This window comes from Leuresthes tenuis, unplaced genomic scaffold (genome assembly GCF_036924035.1).
Source record: "Leuresthes tenuis unplaced genomic scaffold, fLeuTen1.0.hap1 SCAF_4, whole genome shotgun sequence".
Classification (NCBI taxonomy): Eukaryota; Metazoa; Chordata; class Actinopteri; order Atheriniformes; family Atherinopsidae; genus Leuresthes; species Leuresthes tenuis.
This window is the reverse complement of record NW_027325358.1, coordinates 20,008,385-20,027,912: the sequence shown is the minus strand read 5'-3', so window position 1 is coordinate 20,027,912 and position 19,528 is coordinate 20,008,385. Positions and strand designations below refer to the sequence as shown.

General features: G+C 39.8%; 2 protein-coding genes across 2 annotated transcripts in view; one reads left to right on the top strand and one right to left on the bottom strand.

Moving 5' to 3' along the window:
• The window catches only part of tet2 (tet methylcytosine dioxygenase 2), a 31,560-nt gene extending 19,445 nt beyond the window's left edge, over positions 1-12,115 (top strand). Inside the window, exons 2-10 of the mRNA XM_072385005.1 lie at positions 736-3,747; positions 3,830-3,920; positions 4,027-4,120; positions 4,231-4,439; positions 4,738-4,888; positions 4,969-5,058; positions 6,394-6,531; positions 7,447-7,801; positions 7,926-12,115. Coding sequence (XP_072241106.1) covers positions 780-3,747; positions 3,830-3,920; positions 4,027-4,120; positions 4,231-4,439; positions 4,738-4,888; positions 4,969-5,058; positions 6,394-6,531; positions 7,447-7,801; positions 7,926-9,301 — 5,472 coding nt within the window. The 5' untranslated portion in view covers positions 736-779 and the 3' untranslated portion in view covers positions 9,302-12,115. The remainder of the gene's footprint in view (positions 1-735; positions 3,748-3,829; positions 3,921-4,026; positions 4,121-4,230; positions 4,440-4,737; positions 4,889-4,968; positions 5,059-6,393; positions 6,532-7,446; positions 7,802-7,925) is intronic.
• An 80-nt stretch (positions 12,116-12,195) lies between these two features.
• Positions 12,196-17,714, bottom strand: ppa2 (inorganic pyrophosphatase 2). Its single transcript, XM_072385004.1, has 12 exons — positions 17,466-17,714; positions 16,503-16,567; positions 16,370-16,411; positions 16,235-16,288; positions 15,610-15,729; positions 14,973-15,059; positions 14,710-14,836; positions 13,346-13,473; positions 13,147-13,232; positions 12,967-13,036; positions 12,811-12,850; positions 12,196-12,724 (listed from the first exon to the last, which is right to left on the bottom strand). Exons 1-12 carry the CDS (start codon positions 17,653-17,655, stop codon positions 12,702-12,704), a joined length of 1,032 nt encoding a protein of 343 aa, XP_072241105.1. The 5' UTR covers positions 17,656-17,714; the 3' UTR covers positions 12,196-12,701.
• Positions 17,715-19,528: the final 1,814 nt, after the last annotated feature.

The following is a 19,528-nucleotide window of genomic DNA, read 5'->3' as shown; positions in this document are numbered from 1 at the left end:
GACTGATCCCTAAACAGCACAGTGGTTGTGCCTTATCAACACGAAAAAGGCGTCTTTGTTAAGCCGCTGATATTTCTCTTTGGTAATTCAAACAGACCAAGTAGAGGAGGTTCAGGGTTAAATCAGTTTACTGACACAGTGTGAGCTGGTGTTGTGCCATCAGCTGAGTGATAAGAGCACTGTTAGCGTCATGTTCTATGATATTAGCTCTCCCTCATACAGGCAGACCATTTTGGCCTTGTGACTACCTCGGAGGCACATCAGCAGGAGATCAATTTCAACCCCACATTCTGCCTCTTTACTTAAACACAGGGCACTGTTGCACAACAAAATCAGTCCTGACTTGAGGGAGACTCTGAAAAAGGGCTAATAACAATGAATGAGTTGCTCTTATGCTCTAGAAGAGTTAGTTGGGAATCAAAAAGGTAAACAATATTACAAACATACCAAGTGACTGAAGCAACAGTTGTGCAACAACTGTGACTGGGGAGAGATATATACACACTACAAACTTCGCTTGTTGATTCTTCAACATGATTAATGACAGCTTTGCATTCACATGGCACTTCTTTATTTGACACTTGAAAGACTTGACCCTAATAAGCATGTGATCACATAAAACCAATCTTGGAATGAACAAATCATTTCAACATGACAACAGTCTGTATTGCATGAAAACCCAACTCAAAGAAGGATCAAACTGAATATTTTTCTATCCCTTCTTCTGCCTTGCAGGACGGACAGAGGGCAGCCCTGTGTATGGACTCTGAGAAGGCCAGATGGAAACAGAACAGGCCAAACATGAGACGGAAGAAAGTCTGATGTTAGCACAATTTGGCACATCTCGCAACATCTCTCGCAAACTCCAGAATGGAAACCAGACTTCAGAAGGAGATTCTCTGCAGATCACTGGGGACACAAACTGGATCACGAGCCCAGCACATTACAAGCCGGGCACAGGTGTCAACTGCATGAAGAGGCATAGGAACAACTGCAATATCCCTGCATCAGAACAAGGGTTATTCGATCAAGGATCCTACAAAATGAATGGAGATTTGATAAATGGAGAGCTCAAACATGCACTCAATGAGCAGTCCTTGGTCCCCCAGCCCAAGAAAATGAAAGTAGATGTTGAAATAAAAGGAAATGATGACACCAGTTCTAATTTGGTGGACAACTTTCCTGAGTTGACAAAGGCAACAGAATTTGAATGCAGTTCCCCACAAACAGAGATTAGTTTTGAAAAAAGGAACTGTCATTTTCCAAATGGAGATATTTTTTGTCTACCACGAAATAAACAAGTTTCAAATGGTGCTGTATCACCCTCCTCAACTATAGAAGGCACCCCAGGTGATTTGCTAGAAAAAACTTTGTCTCAGTACTATCCTGAGCAGGTGTCAATTGCACCACAAACATCAGGGTCACAGTTGGATACTGTCAGTGATTCACTGGCCAATCAGCTGTCCAATGAAGGTGCTCAACCCCATGTTCTAACCTCAGGATTGCCCAATTCGGCACAGATGTCCAACTCACAGCAACAGCAGTCTGGGGCATCTGGAAATGCTGAAGGCATCAACCGTTACAACTCTGTCAACTATCTAGTAAATGGATATTCCAACAATTTTGGAGCAGACCACCAGCAGCAACAACAGCATCATCAGCCACGACCGCCATCTTACTCTGGCCAGGAGCTTGCTGTGGAGCAGCACCCAGGCATGATCCTGCCTAAAAATAATGCCAACAATTCACAACAACATCCAAATGGTGCAGAGTGCTTTTCAGATGACACAAATCCTCAAGGTATATATACAAAAGCCCAGCAGGATTTTAACCACTGCTCTTTTTTGAAGCACAGTAATCCCCTACAGGCAGCAGAGGGAGCTGGATATAGCTCATTTCCCAATGTTGGAATACAGGAGATAGAGCAAAGTGAAAGACCTAGATCTGGTCAACTTCCTCAGCATGGCACTGGTGGTTGCCTCCAGTATGGGATTCAAACTCAGAACCTTCAAGAAAATGCAGAGAAACAACACAGAGCTAATGGTACTGGACACATGGGGCCTGATCTACAACAGCCACAACACACTGGGTTAGAAAATGGTATGGAGAATACATCTCAGCAGAGAGCAAACATATCATGTTCAACTCCCAGCCAGAGAGGTTGGATAGACTCAAACCCTTCGCATTCCCATCAGCAACCAACAAGTTGCCCATCATCTCAGGTACAAGAGCAAGACATGTGGAGAGGCTTTCCTGCTAAGTCTCAGCCAGAACAGCAGACAGCAAGCCCCCAGGTTCATGGCCAGATACTGGAGCCAAACCCAGTGCAAAGATTCCAGACACAGGGAGTTTTCATAGATAGCAGCCAAGAGTCTAACGGCTTCCAGCAAAAACAGCAGGACTGCCTACCAGCCCAAATACAATGTGCTTCAGTCCAGCACAACACTGCCCCTGAGTGGCAGCAGTCAAATCCTAAAGCTTCTCAAATGCAACAATCTTTCCCCCAGAAAATGCCTGAACACCAAAATTTCCCTCAAAACCAGAAAGCAGATAACCGCTACCACTCCAATATAGAATCAGAGCACTTATGTAAGGATACTGACCTGCAGCACATGCTGTCAACTGGGTTTGTAACAAGACAGCAACAGCAGCAACAACAACACTGTCAGCTTCAACGTCCACTGTCCCATCCACCACAATTTGAAGGGCAGCAACTAAAGTCTCCAAATTACAGACCTCACAGTCAACCTCCACCTGGTCTGCACAACCCTCAATCCAGCCAGCCTCTCAGAAACAATTCAGTTCAATCTAACCTAGACATCCAGCAAAGTGACCATGCGACACACACCAACAATAACACAACAGAGATGCAACAACCACAACAACATCAAAGACAGTATCCTCCGTACTCAGGCAGCAGAAACCTCAAGCAATTTCAATCACCGCAGCCAAACAACCACTGCCACAAGCCCAACCAAGTGGACTTTCCCCAGACCTCTACACAGTCACAACCTCACTTACCACAAGGTGCGTTAAACCAGCAGGTGACAACAGACATGGATTCCAAAGCTAAACAGCAGCTGAATACTTCATGCACTCAGTTCCAAAGGGGACCTCGACTACCTCTAGGACCTGTGGGTCCCCATGTAGACTTTCAGAGGCATGCAGCTCTGCGTATGCACCTGTTACAAAGGCAGGAACGACAGGGCCTGCCTCATCCCCCCCACGGTTCTAGTGACCCCAAACAAATCCTGAGAGCTGTGAAAATGGAAAATGAGCCCAGATTTGAGCTGTCTGCTTTTCAGCAGCAGGAGCAGCTGTTACAGATGCGAGAAGCAGGCATGGGTGGAGTTCAAGTCAAGCAAGAAAATCAACAATCCCTGTGTGATCAAAACAAAAAGCAGAGAAGCATCCTGGCCTCTATGGAACAAAGTCTGAGGCAGTACCAGCTTCCATCTGGGTTTGAGAAGAAATCCTTTGTCATCAATTCACAGAATAAAGTCAAGCTGGAATCTTCAGGGCCAGTTACAATCTTGTCAACCAACACTGATATGAGTGGAGTGGATTCATCAGCAGCTGCCTCATCTACTGTAGCTTTTAAAAAAACACTTGATCATACTCCTAAAAAGGAACAACTCCTCCAAAGTTTTGTAGAATCTCCTATGAAGCTTTTGGATACCCCTATAAGGAATCTCTTGGATACCCCCATGAAAACTCAATATGACATTGCATCCTGCCACTGTGTTGGTGAGTCTCACAATGTTAGTGGTGAAAAATGACTGATTGCTTAGAGTGTGATTATTAACATATTTTGCTTTACTGAATGTAGACCAAATCATTGAGAAGGATGAGGGCCCATATTACACTCATTTGGGCTCGGCCCCTAGTGTTGCTGGCATACGCGAGTTGATGGAGAAAAGGTAAAATAAAAGTCTTAAGTGGAAATTACTGTAAATATGGACAGTGTTCTTTGGTCAGTGTGTTCCTTTTTCATGCTGTTTTAAATGCCTTTATTGTCCTTTGAAGGTCTGGCTTAACTGGCCGTGCCATTAGGATTGAGAAAGTAATTTATACCGGAAAGGAAGGGAAAAGCACACAAGGGTGCCCCATAGCAAAATGGGTATGAGACTTTTTTTTATCTATCTGATTGGATAAGTAGACAAATCAGCTGTCCTGGAATTTCTTTCTAAGATTTTTGGTGCGCTTATTTCTATATCTGTCATGTTTCAGGTGATTCGTCGAGGCAGTGTAGAAGAAAAACTACTGGTGCTGGTGCGTGAACGTACTGGTCACAAATGTGACACTGCCTGCATCATTGTTGTATTGCTGGTCTGGGAGGGCATCCAGCCCAGTCTGGCTGACCGCCTCTACCTCGAGCTTAGTGAAACTCTAAAAAAACACGGAGCTCTTACCCAGAGACGCTGTGCTTTCAACGAAGAGTAAGTATCAGAACTACAGACTTCCAACACATTTTACATTTGTTTTGACACATTATCTTAATTGTAACTTCAATATCTCTGGCAAAATTGTGCATTATGTATTTTCAAATATATAATATATATATACTTCTGTGTATATATAATTATTGGTTTTGCTTTGTATTAAGGTTTGTTATTCCTTCTTGCTTCTTGTCTTCACATCATATTCAGTTCTTTATTCAGTCTGCAGTCATGAATTTGTTTTACACAGAGCTACCTGGATAAAAAACCACACATTTTGAACTAAATGTACTTTCAGGAGGACCTGTGCATGCCAGGGATTAAATCCTGAAGCCTGCGGAGCATCTTTCTCCTTTGGCTGCTCCTGGAGTATGTACTATAATGGCTGCAAATTTGCCCGGAGCAAAATCCCAAGAAAATTCAAGCTACTAGGAGATGATGTAAAAGAGGTATTTTATCTAGATCAAAAATAGCATTTAAGGTTGCATCATGGCTACATTAATATAATGCTAAAAAAAATGTTTTTCAGGAGGAGAGAATAGAGCAAAACTTTCAAAGTTTAGCAACCTTACTGGCTCCCTTGTATAAATCTATGGCACCTGAGGCTTATGGAAACCAGGTGAGTATATTTTGACATTACAGATTGCATGATTTTCCCACATCTTATAACATCTAAACTATTCATCATCATAAAAAAATAATAAAAATATTAAATGTAAAAAAAAATCTAAACCAAGTATGATTTTTACTCACATGTACCTATCATCGAAGAAGAACTTTGGCTTATCTCAACCAATCGTATTTCTAATTTATGTTGTGTCTCTTTAGGTATCATTTTAACTTCACTTTCTTTTACTCCATTGTGGAAACTTAAAGTAATGAGGAGTTGCACAAAACAGCCTATGAATGGTGCTTACATAGACAGTGATGAAAATGATCAGATCTACTCGTGAACTAATTCTGTGATATTTCTATTAATTCAAGCATTCACATAGTCACCATTCTTTTCTGTCAGCTTTCCTTCCTGCTTTTGCTGCGGGAGCCGTTATTATTATTAAAATCGTCACACAGTAGTTTTGGATTATAGTGTGTTCTTTTGGTTAGAAATATGAGGCTTCAGATCCAACATCAATCTTTTTTATGTGAACGTGTGCATACAGAGTCTGAAAACTTTATTTGACTTATCAACATTGTGACACTGCTTAGCATAATCTCCATTGTCCAGGGTTAGTTAAGCTATATATGCTATACATATGTTGAGCATGCTTTGCAGAACACACCCCAGGACGACAATGTTTATCAGTGTTTAAGTTAAAATGAGTACTGAAATTACCCACTATAGTCCTTAAAGTGGTCTGCGACTGCATTTGATGACTGAGTATCCATTAAGTCAGTTTCATATAAATAAACTGGATTTATATGTGTATATATATATTTATACACGAAGAATTGTCCTTGACATGGGATTATTGAAAGAGACATGAAGGAATTCTATCACTCAGACATGCTAGGCTATCTAAGAGGATCGATAGGATCGACTTATGAGTCATATATCCAGGAACTTTCAATCTATATATATCTTGAAGGAGGTGCAGCACACTTAAGGAATCTGTGAAACACGCTGCTCTGCTGTTGATGGCACATACACATATATCATATGCACAAATTAACTTCCACGCCAATAACATGTCAAACGGGTATTTAAGGCTGTGATGTTAGACTTCTTAGCTGTAGAATGATATAAGTATGATGTGAACTATCTTGTTGCTTCTGTGTAAATCTGACCAGCATAGATATAAGACTATATCACAAATATTTAACATAATGTACATACAGGTGTTTCTACAGCAAAACTGAAAGTACCTACACTAATAGTGACCTTGTGTTGTTTACTGACCTTTACTAGTTTCTGAATAGCGTGTTCATGTTTACTTCTTCTTGTACCTGGTCACAGGTGGAGCATGAACACAGAGCACCAGATTGTCGTTTGGGGGTCAAGGAGGGTCGGCCTTTCTCTGGGGTTACTGCTTGTATGGACTTCTGCGCTCACGCTCACAGGGACCTCCACAACATGCAGGGTGGCAGCACTGTGGTAAGTCTGATCAGGAAAACATGTGTAACCCAAATAAAGCTGGGATGCCGTGTAAACTATAAATAAAGACAGAATGAAATGATTTACGCATCCTAAAATATTTTGTTCACAACAGAAGAAAGACAGCATAAAATGTTGAAAATGAGACATTTTACTATTTCATCAAAAATATTAGCTCACCTTCAGAACTGAATGCCCGTGATTTTTGGGTCCTGAGGTGCCACTGCACTGAAAACAGGCATGGAATTCAGTTAAATTTCAGCCTGACAGGAAAAACTGTTCTGTAGTCAGACAAATTGAAATTCTTTTAGAAAACCATGGACTCCGCATCCTCCACATTCTAGAGGAAAATGCTCATCCAGCTTGTTTTCTGCGTCCTCCTAATTCCACCAGGAGCTCTGAATGGTCAAGGTCTGGGCAATAACCATCTTAGAGCGTCCTTTTACATTTGGTACTGCAATATCAGCAACCCATATGAGTTGTGGTTCTTTGTGGTTTGGGTTAACTTCCAACAGACGCCATCAGATTCCACAAGATTGGTATCTAAGGAGGCCAGACAATTTATTGAGTTCCTTGAACCATTCTTAAGCTGTTTTATAGGGCACACAGCAGAGCACTGCACTGCATTAAACAACTGGACTGCAACTAATTTTACTCGTCAAGTGTTTCAATGATTTGGCTGCATTGTAACATTTTAAATACAGATTCTTATTTTACTTAACAGCATTTTAATTCATTTTGCTGTGTATGGAACTGACCATGGTAGAGGCCTGCATTCACAAAGTGTCCCTCTAGTTTGAGGGTGTACCAGATTTTTTGATAAAAATGCATAAGAGAGTAGACTTTTGTACTTTTAACAGCAACCATATTCCTACAAACTGTATTTGACTCACTCAGGTATTTAACTTTTTCCAGGTGTGTACATTAACAAGGCAGGATAACCGAGAAATTGGGAAGATACCAGAGGATGAGCAGCTCCATGTCTTACCTCTTTATAAGGCTTCCAACACTGATGAATTTGGAAGTGAGGAGGGTCAACAGGAAAAAATTAAGTCAGGGGCCATCCAGGTCCTTAGTGCCTTCCGTCGCCAGATCCGCATGCTTGCAGAGCCTGCCAAGTCTTGCCGGCAAAAGAAGTTGGATGCAAAGAAGGCAGCTGCCAACAAGAATGCCATGCTGGAAAGTTCTAATGATAAGGCTGAAAAGGTCAACCTAGCCAAATTAAAAGGTGGCACTTATGAGAGTACTGCTCAGAGCACTCTATTGGCAGGTAGCGTAACATATTTTTGTAATTTATTTATTTTTTAATACCTTAGAAATTGTTCCTTGAATATTATTGTTCTTTATTCCAGTGCTTTATAGACTTTGATCTTTCTCTGGGTTTTGTTTTCTAGGGCCTATTTCAAGTGCTGTGGGAGCAACCCAGCAGTTAGGTCATCCATCACACCCTCTTGGGGTCCATCCACAGCAACAACAACACCAAGGAATACTTCCCACTTATCCTGGCTCAACAAATGCCACTTTCACTAGGTTCCCCAACCATCCCGGGTCTTTTCCAAGCACTTCCAAACCAGGCAACATGTATTCCCCTCAGCCACCAGCACCAATGAGCCCCTACCCTTCCCCCATTCATGTACCAAACTCTTATATGAATGGATCGAATCGTCCATACCCAGGTTACCAATGTAATGGAGGAATGTCACGCGACAATTACCATCCATACTACACTTCAAACCAAAAGCATCTGGACATGTATCAACAACAGCGCCCAGCGCTTTACCCAGAGCAGCAATATGGACTACATCAACGTTATGACGTCAATTATCCATCAAGATATAGTGAGGCAGGTTTACAAGTCAATGGTTACAGTCCCATCAGACCAGCTCAACCCATGAGACCTTATGGCCCTTATGGTCCTAACAGGACCTTAGATGCTCAGTTTATTGACCCCCTCTTAAGAGCATCTCCTGCCCATGGAGGTATAGATTATACAGCTGCTGTGAACAAAGGTAATCAGTTTGGTGAATACCCAAATCCATACCTGTCTCAAAGTCCTAATATCCTACCCCAGGGCCAAGATTCTTTCCATATGCAAATCAAGAGAGAGATGGGTGTGCCTGGCAGCTCACAGATGCTCTCTGGGCAGGTTAGTGGTGGGTATCTAAACCCTGAAACCCAGTCAGGATTAGGTCTGCAAAATGGGGGTATCATGGGCTCCACTATTAAACAGGAGCCTGGAACACTACAGACACCTGGAACACCACAGACACCTACAACCCCACAAAAGCCGGAGATGTGGTCAGACAATGAACACAATTTCTTGGATCCTGACATTGGTGGTGTGGCTGTGGCACCAAGTCATGGCTCAGTCCTTATTGAGTGTGCAAAACGGGAGCTCCACGCCACAACGCCCCTTAAAAACCCAGATCGCAACCACCCAACGCGCATCTCCTTAGTCTTCTACCAGCACAAGAATTTGAATGAAGCAAAGCATGGACTAGCACTGTGGGAGGCCAAGATGGCAGAAAAGGCTAGAGAGAAAGAGGAAGAGGCAGAGAGGAATGGTGGCGAGGGCACACCAAGCAAGGGCAGCAAGAAGGGGGTGAAGCGTGAGCATCCTGAGTCATCGGAGACTGCAGGGGAGCCTCCATACAAGCGTTTTATCAAGGCACTAATGGAAGGATCCTTATCATGCACAAGTAACACATATGTTAGTACAACTCCATATGCATTCACCAAGGTCACTGGGCCTTATAGTCAGTTTGTGTAGAAAACAACTTATTAAGAACTTGAAGGTGTTTATGATGCAAAAACTCACAGGCACCAAAGGCCTTTCAACAGCCTTGTGTTGTGTGGAAAAAGGAACCTGTGATCAGATGAGACATGAATCACTTTTCACATCAGGTCTTTCACCTCTTTAACTACCAAGCTTTACTAGTTCACTCTACTAAGGATGTATTTATTTTTGTTTGGTAACTTTTGCAATATACAAAAAAAATCTCTGGTGCTTTCAGTCTGATACACAAGGATCTATTTTAGCTGGAAACAAAGTTTAATTTTCGGTGGCTTTATTTTTGTTACAAAAATTTGAAGACATAATCTTGGCATAAAACACTGACTTTGTAAATGACAATATTCAAGGTGCTAAAGTGGGCACTTATCACCATTTATTTCAATTCAAATGCCTTCTACACTAAAAGAAGAACACACTCAAAGAGTGACACTCAATAACTTCTGTGTACAGTATGAGAAAACTGTTAAATCATCAACGTCACAATAGTTTTTGGAAGGTCAATGTTTTATGAAGCACTTTTTGATTAGTAGTACTTTTTAAATGAAAAAAAAAAATCTGGCTTCACTATATTCGTGAAACTTTCATGAATTATTAACAAAGGGTTGTACGAGCAGTCCATGAAAGTATTTAAATTACATGCAAAACTGTTTTTAAAAAAAAAAAAATCATGTTGGTGCTTATATCACTTACCGCTGTCACTTATACTGTAATATTGAGCCATTATTATGGTGCATTTTTAAACATTTTGAGTAAAAAGAAAAAGAAAAAAAAATATGCTTGTTATATTTTAGTTTTTACCATGTTTACTTTGTTGTCAGCAACTGTTTTTAATCTTCCTTACAGCGGGTTTAAAGAACAATCCTGCTTTCTGAATATTACATGTAGTTTCATGTCTGTGGTGCTCAGTAAATGTGCTTTTTATACACTGAGGAACACACAAAACAGGGTAAGCTCAGTGTCAGTTTGAAAGGGCAGCTGGCTTGCTGTGGGAACTTTTCCTATTGTAATCTAAATGTAAGATAAACAGGTGAGATTTGTACAGTAAATTAATTTCCCTTTTTGGATATACTGTTAGAAATTTAGTGTTGTAAAGAGTCTTGACAGCTTACTTCATTGAATTTCTTTGGGTTTCAACTGATTTTATTTCATAAGGTGCTATTCAACCTACTAGAAACATACAATGTGAGACTCTGGACAGTGAGAAGGCTTTTAAATAGTGTACAGTATAAACCTGTCATATACCTCAAGACTAGTTTGGCAATAGGACTTTAACATATCTTTTGTCATTTGTATATTACTTTCAAAATGTAATTAACAGTCAAAGTTTAGGCCACCAAAAGGCATAAAAGTTCATTTCTTACTTTCAGTGTGCTATGAAAGTACTACTTGAACTTTGATATTACTGTAAATCAGGGACATTTTCAACTAATTCTGTGTACATTTTCATTGCTGGTATTCATCTCTTCTGTTTTATATTAAGGGACTTGCTATTGCATCATCCCGAATCTGAATAGCATTCGTGTCTAATACAGGTCACAAAGAAAAAATATTCTTCGAGGAAAGAAAAGCATACTCTCCCGCAAATTTCTGCTAATTTTAGTGAGATGGTGGCATTCTGTTGAAAGAAATCGAAACATATATGCACTGAGCTGACTAAAGGGAATGGTATTAAGCTGAAAGCAATCTATGTGCTTTTGCAATGAGGCAAGGCCAGGGCAGCAATTATGTAGTTGCACATCTTTGTGTCTGTGTATAGATACATTATTTATAACCACTAAACAATTGTAGAATTTCTTTCCTCTCTACTTCCATTTAATTGCAATGTAATTGAATGACGGTCACATTATTGTCACAACTCGCCCCGCTCTTCCACGTATTAGTTTTCTGAAAGCACTTCATTTATTTTTCAGGAAAAGAAGTATGTAGTAAAGAGATACAAAACGTTTTATTTAAACAAATTGTATATGTGTTGAAAAAATAAATTATGTCACAATGTATATACCAAGAATTTGTATTGCAGGAGTATAACTCGCTCTTTGACATTCATGTAGTTTCTTTGAGTTCAGTCAAATTGACCCACGACTCTTCATAGATCATCTTTAGAAAAAAAAAATCCTCTGGGCCTTCCAGGTTAGCAGAATGATATTAGCTGGATTATCCAGGATGTTTTTGTAAATATTACACTCACTGTCACAGCAATGTTTACAGTTATAGAATGATGCTAGCCCAGTCATTAGAAGATTTAGTTGGGTTTTTTTTTTTTTTTCGTTTGTTTTTTTTGTAAAATAAACCTTCATACAAAAATGTTGAATTTCATTGTACAGGACCCAGCTACAGTAGCAGGTTGTCGTTGAGAAAGCCAAGGTGCCAGAAGACATAGCGGGTTAAAAGCATAGCCATACTTGAAGAAGCTTCAGAGTGTTTCTGAGTGAGTCAACATTACTTGAATGACTTCCCTGGCTTAACTTGTGCATTTCATATGCTCTGCTCAAAGGTTAAGCTAGCAGTTCACACACACTTAGTCCTTTTTGCAGTTAGACACTAAAGGTATAAGAAATGTGCAACTTTTTGCCATTTAACTTTTTAAAGCTTCCTTAGTTCTCTTGAAGTTTGGTATGCTACAAAAAAAAAGAAAAAGAGAAAAAAAAAAAGAATTGAGGATGGATATTAATACTGTAAGTATTGTAATGTACTGGATGCAGTTTATTTGAAAGCTGTTTATTATATCATTCCTGATGTTGCTGATATGTGGGTGTTCTTTTTTCCTAATAAAATTTATATTTATTTACAGCAACTGGATTTGTCATTCTACTAAATTCTGTTTATGTTGAAGTTGTGAAATGCAGCATTACAGATGGAATTAAACAGAAGAAATGTACACACTTTAGTTTATTTTCCCAAAAGTGAAAAAAAAAACATTACAGATATATACAAAGAGTTTGTGGCAACGAGAGCAAACAAACAGGCTTATAGTCAAATTAGACCATTACTTTCAGTCCAAGATCAACCACAAAAATACCGCAGTGCAGCATGATCTGCAAATTAAAGGGTAAAACTGATCATTTTTGTGATAAACTCAAAATTATTACTGTGTCACAAAGAATTAATTGAGTCCATGTCCAACATGACAACCAAAAACACATCTCACTCGTGGCTCTTTACTCAGTGTAAGATGGTGCATATCTTACTGGCTGACGAAGTAAAACAAACATGTATTTGTTTTCTCTTTATCAAATTAGAAAATGTGAATTCACACAGCTGAGCCAGTGTTTTATCAAATATGAATCCAACTGCATACAAAAATACGTAGTAGGACTGAAGTCATTTCATCAAACGTTCAGATGTTTTGGCAGATTCCCGAGGAGTTTGTGGGGCCTCAGACGAAATGCCACTTGTCCACTGCGCAAGATGTAGAGATTCAGAACGACATTAAACTGTAAGCATTGAAGCACTTGACTTCAAATTAACCAACGTTATCTACTTACCCTCTGAAGACACAGAGCAAGGGCTACCAAAAACAGGGGCCTGGAGGAAACAAAAAAAATCATGACAATTACCAAAAGCCACCTAAAGCTAATGTAGACTCATGTCCTACTATTGTGCTGGCTGTCAACGGTGTTAACTGCTTCAGAGGTTCTCACCGACTGGACAACAAGTTTGGCCTCATCGTCACTGCATCTGAAAGGGCTGTCGCCGCAAGAGAGGTTTTTGCTGAAAAAAAAAAAGAAAGAAAAGTGCACATTTCACTTCCCACTTCACTTCAAGTGTATATGTACATAATACAAGTTCACACTGCAGAAGTTTTCATCTCCTCGACTTACCATTCAATTCCTGCAGCATTTGTTTGACTCTGCACAAGTGCCTTCCAGTGCTCGTGGGTGGACTTAATGACCTCGATCGCAAAGTCCTATCGGCAAAAACATTCTTTAATTGTTTGTAGGAACAATCTATTTCAAGCTACTCAACTGCACACACTAGTGCACCTGCTGTCATGTTCTATCCATTCATACAAATACTGACTCTGTCTTTGAATTGTCCGTTGAATCCAAACCGATTCTCAGGTTTTCCATCAGGCACTTTATATTTTCTGAACCAGTCGACAGTGGCCTCTAAATGACCCGGTCGGCTCTTGCGAACATCCTCTATACCTAAGGGGGGAAAAAAAAAGAGAGAGAGTCTGTTTTATACTTTGCATATATCGTGACAAACATTCTAAAATGCACATCTTTATTCAGTATGTAAAGTAATGAGAAAATCTGTTCTCCAAATATAGAGTTATAGCAAATATAACTGAAGGGGCATTTTGATCAAAAGCATATGGAACTTAAAAGTCACAGACTGCGTTTTAGGGGGCTAAAAGATTTTATCAGCCCTGAGTCTTCTGCATTTCCGCTACGACATGAAACACCAGCTGCAATGAGAGACCCCTCTGGTTTTCCTTGCACTGTCAGTATCTGAACAAACAATATATCCATTGAACACATCGCAAAGCCGACTTCTAAACTCCAAGTCAGGAGGTGCAATCCATATCTGCACAATTAAGTCTGTTGAAAGAGAATGAAAGAATACTGTCTACTTGCTGCTGAGTGCTGGGGCGGCAGCGTTAGTCCGAGCAGCCAACATAGGGCACTGAGGCAAGAAAGCCTGCTTATGTCAAAGTAATTTGAAATCTGTTAACATTACTTATTTCAATGAGTGGTGGGTTTTTCTGTTTGGGTCTCAGAACTTGAAAATAATCAGAGAATAATGTTTCAATGCTCCAACTCGCTGTTCTGGTTTTTACGTTTGCCCTTCCTCCTCCTCCTCCACTCAAAACTAATAAAACCTTTACAGGGCTATTCAAGGATATAAAACATATCCCACAGAACTTTGAAATAAAAGATACTGCAGGTAATACATCTGCAAACAGGTTGCAAATTACGAGGCAGGGTTATTTTGCTAGGAAACAGCCTTGGTGGTGAAAACAGGCCTTAAGGATACACATGATATGTTTGGATAGAAACACCCACTATAAACAAAACCATGTTGACAATAAAAACTCCACTGGGCACAGACTATATTAGCGTTAACTACAGAGCGCCGGTCTGAGGTCACTGCCTGAGCTGCAAATCTTCTCCTTAAACTTTTCACTTAGGAGTATGTGATCAAAGGCAGATCTGACAAGTTGTGACGATCCGTTTGCCTTCTAGTCTTTTAGGGCTCTGCACTTCTTCCATTAGCACCAATAGCCCACTGTATTCCATTACCCTCGTGTATTGAAAACAGACAAATATGTGAACGTCCAAGATGACAGGAAAACTCAACGTTTTCAGGCCAGAGAGGGGAAAAGGTTTAGATGACAATCGCAATGTGAATTTTTTATTCAATTTGTTTAAAACACCCACTATTTAGTTCCTTAGCATCTGGGTCATTAGCATTGATAGCGATGACCTTCCAGTCCATTTCTCCTTCATCGATCATGGCCAAGATGCCGAGCACTTTTACTTGTATCACCTGACCTGGAGAGCACACCTGAAGAACAAGTCAGCAAATGAAAAGCAAGCAATCGTAAAATTAGTCCCAGAGGTTACATCCAATAAGGTGTATGTAAAAAGAGGAACAAACAAACTATAAATCATATGTGCACACGCATTTCCAGCAGTATTACCTGGGTACCGATGTCACAAACATCAATGGGATCATTATCCCCACAGCAGCTTGTATCTTTGTCTTTGTGGTTGGGGTCTTCCCATGTCTTCACCAAGAAACAGTTCAAAAATACGTGTCAAACATTTCTCAACTAATTAACTGCCAAAATACACACACTAAGAAACAAGGACACAGAACTAAAGTGTACATCACTATAAATGAGGAAAATGGATGTATCAAAGAACAAAACGTATATAACACTAGACACAATAAATGACATTACTCTATGTCAGTGAGTGCAGGCGTTCTGTATAGTTTACATGACTAAATCTGCTACATTAAGAATAGAAGGGATTCGGCTGCAGCGTTATTGTTCTTCAGTCACGGACAAGGATGTAAATAAAATACAAAAAAGAAAGACTGAAACGAAACCGCAGTTTGTTGTTGTGGTTCCGCCTTCTCTTATCACTGATCGCATGACATCGAAGTGTTGCCTTTCATTCAGTCTTTCATTCATTCGTGAATAAGAGGGAATTCTGGTGGTAAAGACAGCCCCACCTCTACAAGAAAATATTGAACTATAGCTAATAACTAACGTCTGAACCCATTCATTGATCGGACGTATCGTTACTTCTCTGCTTGCTTGTTTTCCTCACCTGTGGGAGTGCCCCATAATTCCAAATGTAACCTTTATGGGGGAAAATGTTGGCGACATATCTGAGCTTTCCCTTCTTCACGTCTTGCTTGATAGGATTCAGTGGTTCCTTTGTTGCAATCTGGGAATCGAAAGAGATTACGAAGATGTGTGAATCTGTTGTCCATCTGCAGCATTTCTGTGCAGTTGATCTAAAAGAAAAGGCTTACGACTGCATGACCAGGACAGAGGAAACACAAGGTTATTTTCTGCAGCAGGAATGCACCAATCAGTTGTCGATGTCGTATCGAGGTAAAGTATCGACACAAACAGCTAGAGTCAAGTTTGGTTTCATGTTGCTTTGCTGTAGTTTTTAATCATTCAAAAGGGCTTCATCATTTTATAGAATAGATTTTTAGTTCCCGAGTTTGTTGCTGCATCTGACTATATCATGACCAAAATACTGTGAAATCACTCTTTTTTCTAATAACAAATAACAATGTGGGCAATTCATATTGTAGCTTAGTCTGTTGGCACTAAGTATTTGGTTGTTATATTCTGACTTAGTAACTCTGAAAAGCAAACCAATTCACTTCATTTGATCATCTCGATGTGCATGTAGATGAATATATTGGTTCTCTACTTACCTCCAATTTAGCGTTTGACCACCGAGGTACTTCAACCACCATGTTATAAAGCACCTGACGGAAAACAAGATAACCAAATGCAGCACATGCTGAGGTGAAGACTTAAATACTTGAACTGACAGTAACTCACAGTACCTCATGGTCTCTCTTAGGTTTTTTAGCTGGCACGTCATTATCCTGTGAAGAGGGCAAAAACAAAACCCCATAAATTCCTGGTCTGTATATTAGATTTTAGCAGCAACTACGAGCTCTGGCGGGAAAGATTTACCTGCTCCGACTCTGCTGTGAGTGGAATATCATGGAAGGGTGAAATGTATTTCCCTCCAGGCGTTTCTTGGACAGAATAACATACAATCATTCGAAGAAATCGCAAAAAACATGGTTTACAGAGAGTAAAATCAATTACGCTGCACATGTGAAAACGCACTGCTCCAAGAAATGTTGTTCTTTTTGGACCCGCTGCATGCAATGCTGCGTGTTGAGGTAGCAGTGGAAGTGTGGAACAGGATGGTGATTTGATAGGGACATTTACGTGGTTTCTACAGGTTTCTTTGGTCTTCCCCAACAAGAATTTTTTTTTATGACAACTGGACAACGTCCAACTTTTTAGAAAGAATAAGATGTTAACAAACTCTCCAAAATGCAATTAATATAAGAATGCAAACTGCGGGCTCATTCAGTTGCAGACACTCACTGGAGAAACGCAATCCATAAGAAAACGACCAGTTCAAATGGATCTGTTGCTGTTTAGCTGTTTGTTTTTTTAAAACTTTCTTCGTGATAATCTAATAACTCCTAATATCAATTCAATGGAATACAAGAACGTGCATCAGCATCACAACTAAATGAGTCTTAACTCATAAAATGGGCATCTACGCTGTCCTGCCGTTTGAGAGGAAGCGGTTTCTATGACAGCACGTGACCGCCAAACAGGAAGCGACAGCACGTGAGGATGATGCACATACACTTCTTCCTCTCTTTCTTCCAACAGTGCCTCACACTTAAAGCTGATTTCTGCCAACAGGGCAGTTAATTCACCGGAATGGCAATGGTAAAAAAGAAAAAACACGTCCCTGGGAACATGGCACTGGCAACTCAAAGGTTAAGGCTCCACCTTGACCTGCAGGTCGACTCGTTACCTGTCAGACACTGGCCAGTTATGACCATCTAAGTCATGAAATACAGTAAAGGATACACGGGATTCTTTCACCATGTCGGGCAATTAACTTACTAAAATATATGCGGTAGTCGGTAGTATGCGGGTGTCCCCTCTGCTCCGTTTGATAATGCATCGTTTTTCTCAAATAATGCAGATGTGGCACAGCTGCTGCTCGTGTGACGACTTTATTACGAGAAGCGGAAAATGGGCCGAAAGCTGTTACCAAACCGCCGAGCCAGGGGCGCAGAAACAACGGTCTCATTATACACACTTTTATCCACTCATTTAGTTCCTACTTCCCGTTAACGTCCACGTCCCGAAAGGATAAACTGGGGCTTCCGGTTAAGGGATTTCAGAGTAAGATCACCAAAAACACGCACGCGTGAGATGACTGAGTAATATTCACTACACAACTGTCTTTTTATTTGTAAGAGCATGAAATGCAACAGAAATCAGGACTTACATGTACAGCTTATAAAGAGGTTGTCTGACACAAATATAAAGATGCATAAATCAGATAGACCAAAACTATTTGATAGAAAATCCTTTGGGCATGTCAGTGTTTTGCATCCAAATATAATAAAAAGTTCAGGGCTCAAGTTGAAAAACGTCCCTTGAATGGGCAACTGTAATGCAAAGAATATTTACTTTTATGTATTCAATTGCAGACACTTCAATCCAAAGCAATTTACAGGTGAGGAAGGAACACATTTGGGACAATATGGAGTTTAGCATTTTGTCCAGTGTCACTTCAACGAGTGGAGTGGAGAAGCCAATGATTTAACCAGCAACTTTCCACTTCCACTGCCACCTAAATTATAAAAAGTGTCAATAAATACCAAATTCTGACAATTGAATGACCAGTGTCTTTCAAACTAGTTCATGAAAAAAAGAAATCATTCCTCTTTAAGATACATTGGGATTGAGGAGGTAACACTCACTCTAAACGTAAGGAATCTGGATGTTTTACTTTTCAGGGGGGAACGCTGTTGGATTTGTCAGCTGAAATATCTCACCATATGGTCTCAATTCAGATAAAATTGCTCATGATGTTCATTTTAGATCTGATGCTTTAACTTGTTCTGTCCATTAGAACATGTTTAATCATGTATATGGTTTTTGGCTTATTGGATGTGTATTGTAAATGTATCATATGTATTTCTGTTTGTATCTTTGATGGATATATCACCACTTGCCTTGAAATTAATTGATTGTGTTGACTGATTAACAAAAAAAAAAAAAAAAGTTTCTTCACCCTTGGGTCAGAGAGTGATTACATAATCACCATCAGATGTGTGCCCAGGGTGTGGCCTATATAACAAATGTGTCCTTGTCCCACTAGTACTGATCTTAAGGAAGGCTCTCATACTGAAACATTGACTTATGTATATATTTGTATGGAGCTAGAGTGTGTGACCCTTTTTTCAAAGTTTTTTTTAACAGAACCTATTCAGGCAAACACAATGATCTTTAAAGCTTTAACAGCTTCAAAGTCAGTTTACTGGATTTCACTTTAAACTTATAGAATTGTACTCTATTTTCATAAGAAACAAGGAAAATACTTAATACCTAGGAAATACCTAAAAAGAAAAGACTAATTCATTTGCAGTGTCAAGTTTTAAAATAGACTCTTGTAAGCTTGTAAAGTGTAATACTTAAGGAAATAAGTTCAACTGCACATTTGTCTTCACCAGGGGAAATTTGCTGTTCACATGGTACCAGCGACCACGACAATATTTAAGTGACAGCGTATTGTAAAGTGAGCAAAGCTCTGAAATTGAAATGTATTTTGTCAGTTGTATTGTGTCAGTGACTACAGGAGCCGCATTTAAGAAAGCAAACTTTTACTTCCCAAACAAGATCCCTGACCCAGTGTAGCATTCTCTGCCGGTTTCCTTCCTTAAAATGTTGGGACTTTATTTTGATAAGAAACGCTTTCTTCACCGGAAGCCACAGTTTCAAAGGAAACTTTATAGTTCCTCGACCTCTGACTGTCACATACACAGTATCATTATTTTACTGTCACCAAGCTATGATATTTGTCTTTCTCATCATCTTCGTTGTATTTTAACATAACAGTTGACACAAGAAACATTCATCATTTTCGTTTGTTGTCACCAGTGTTGGTTTTTTTT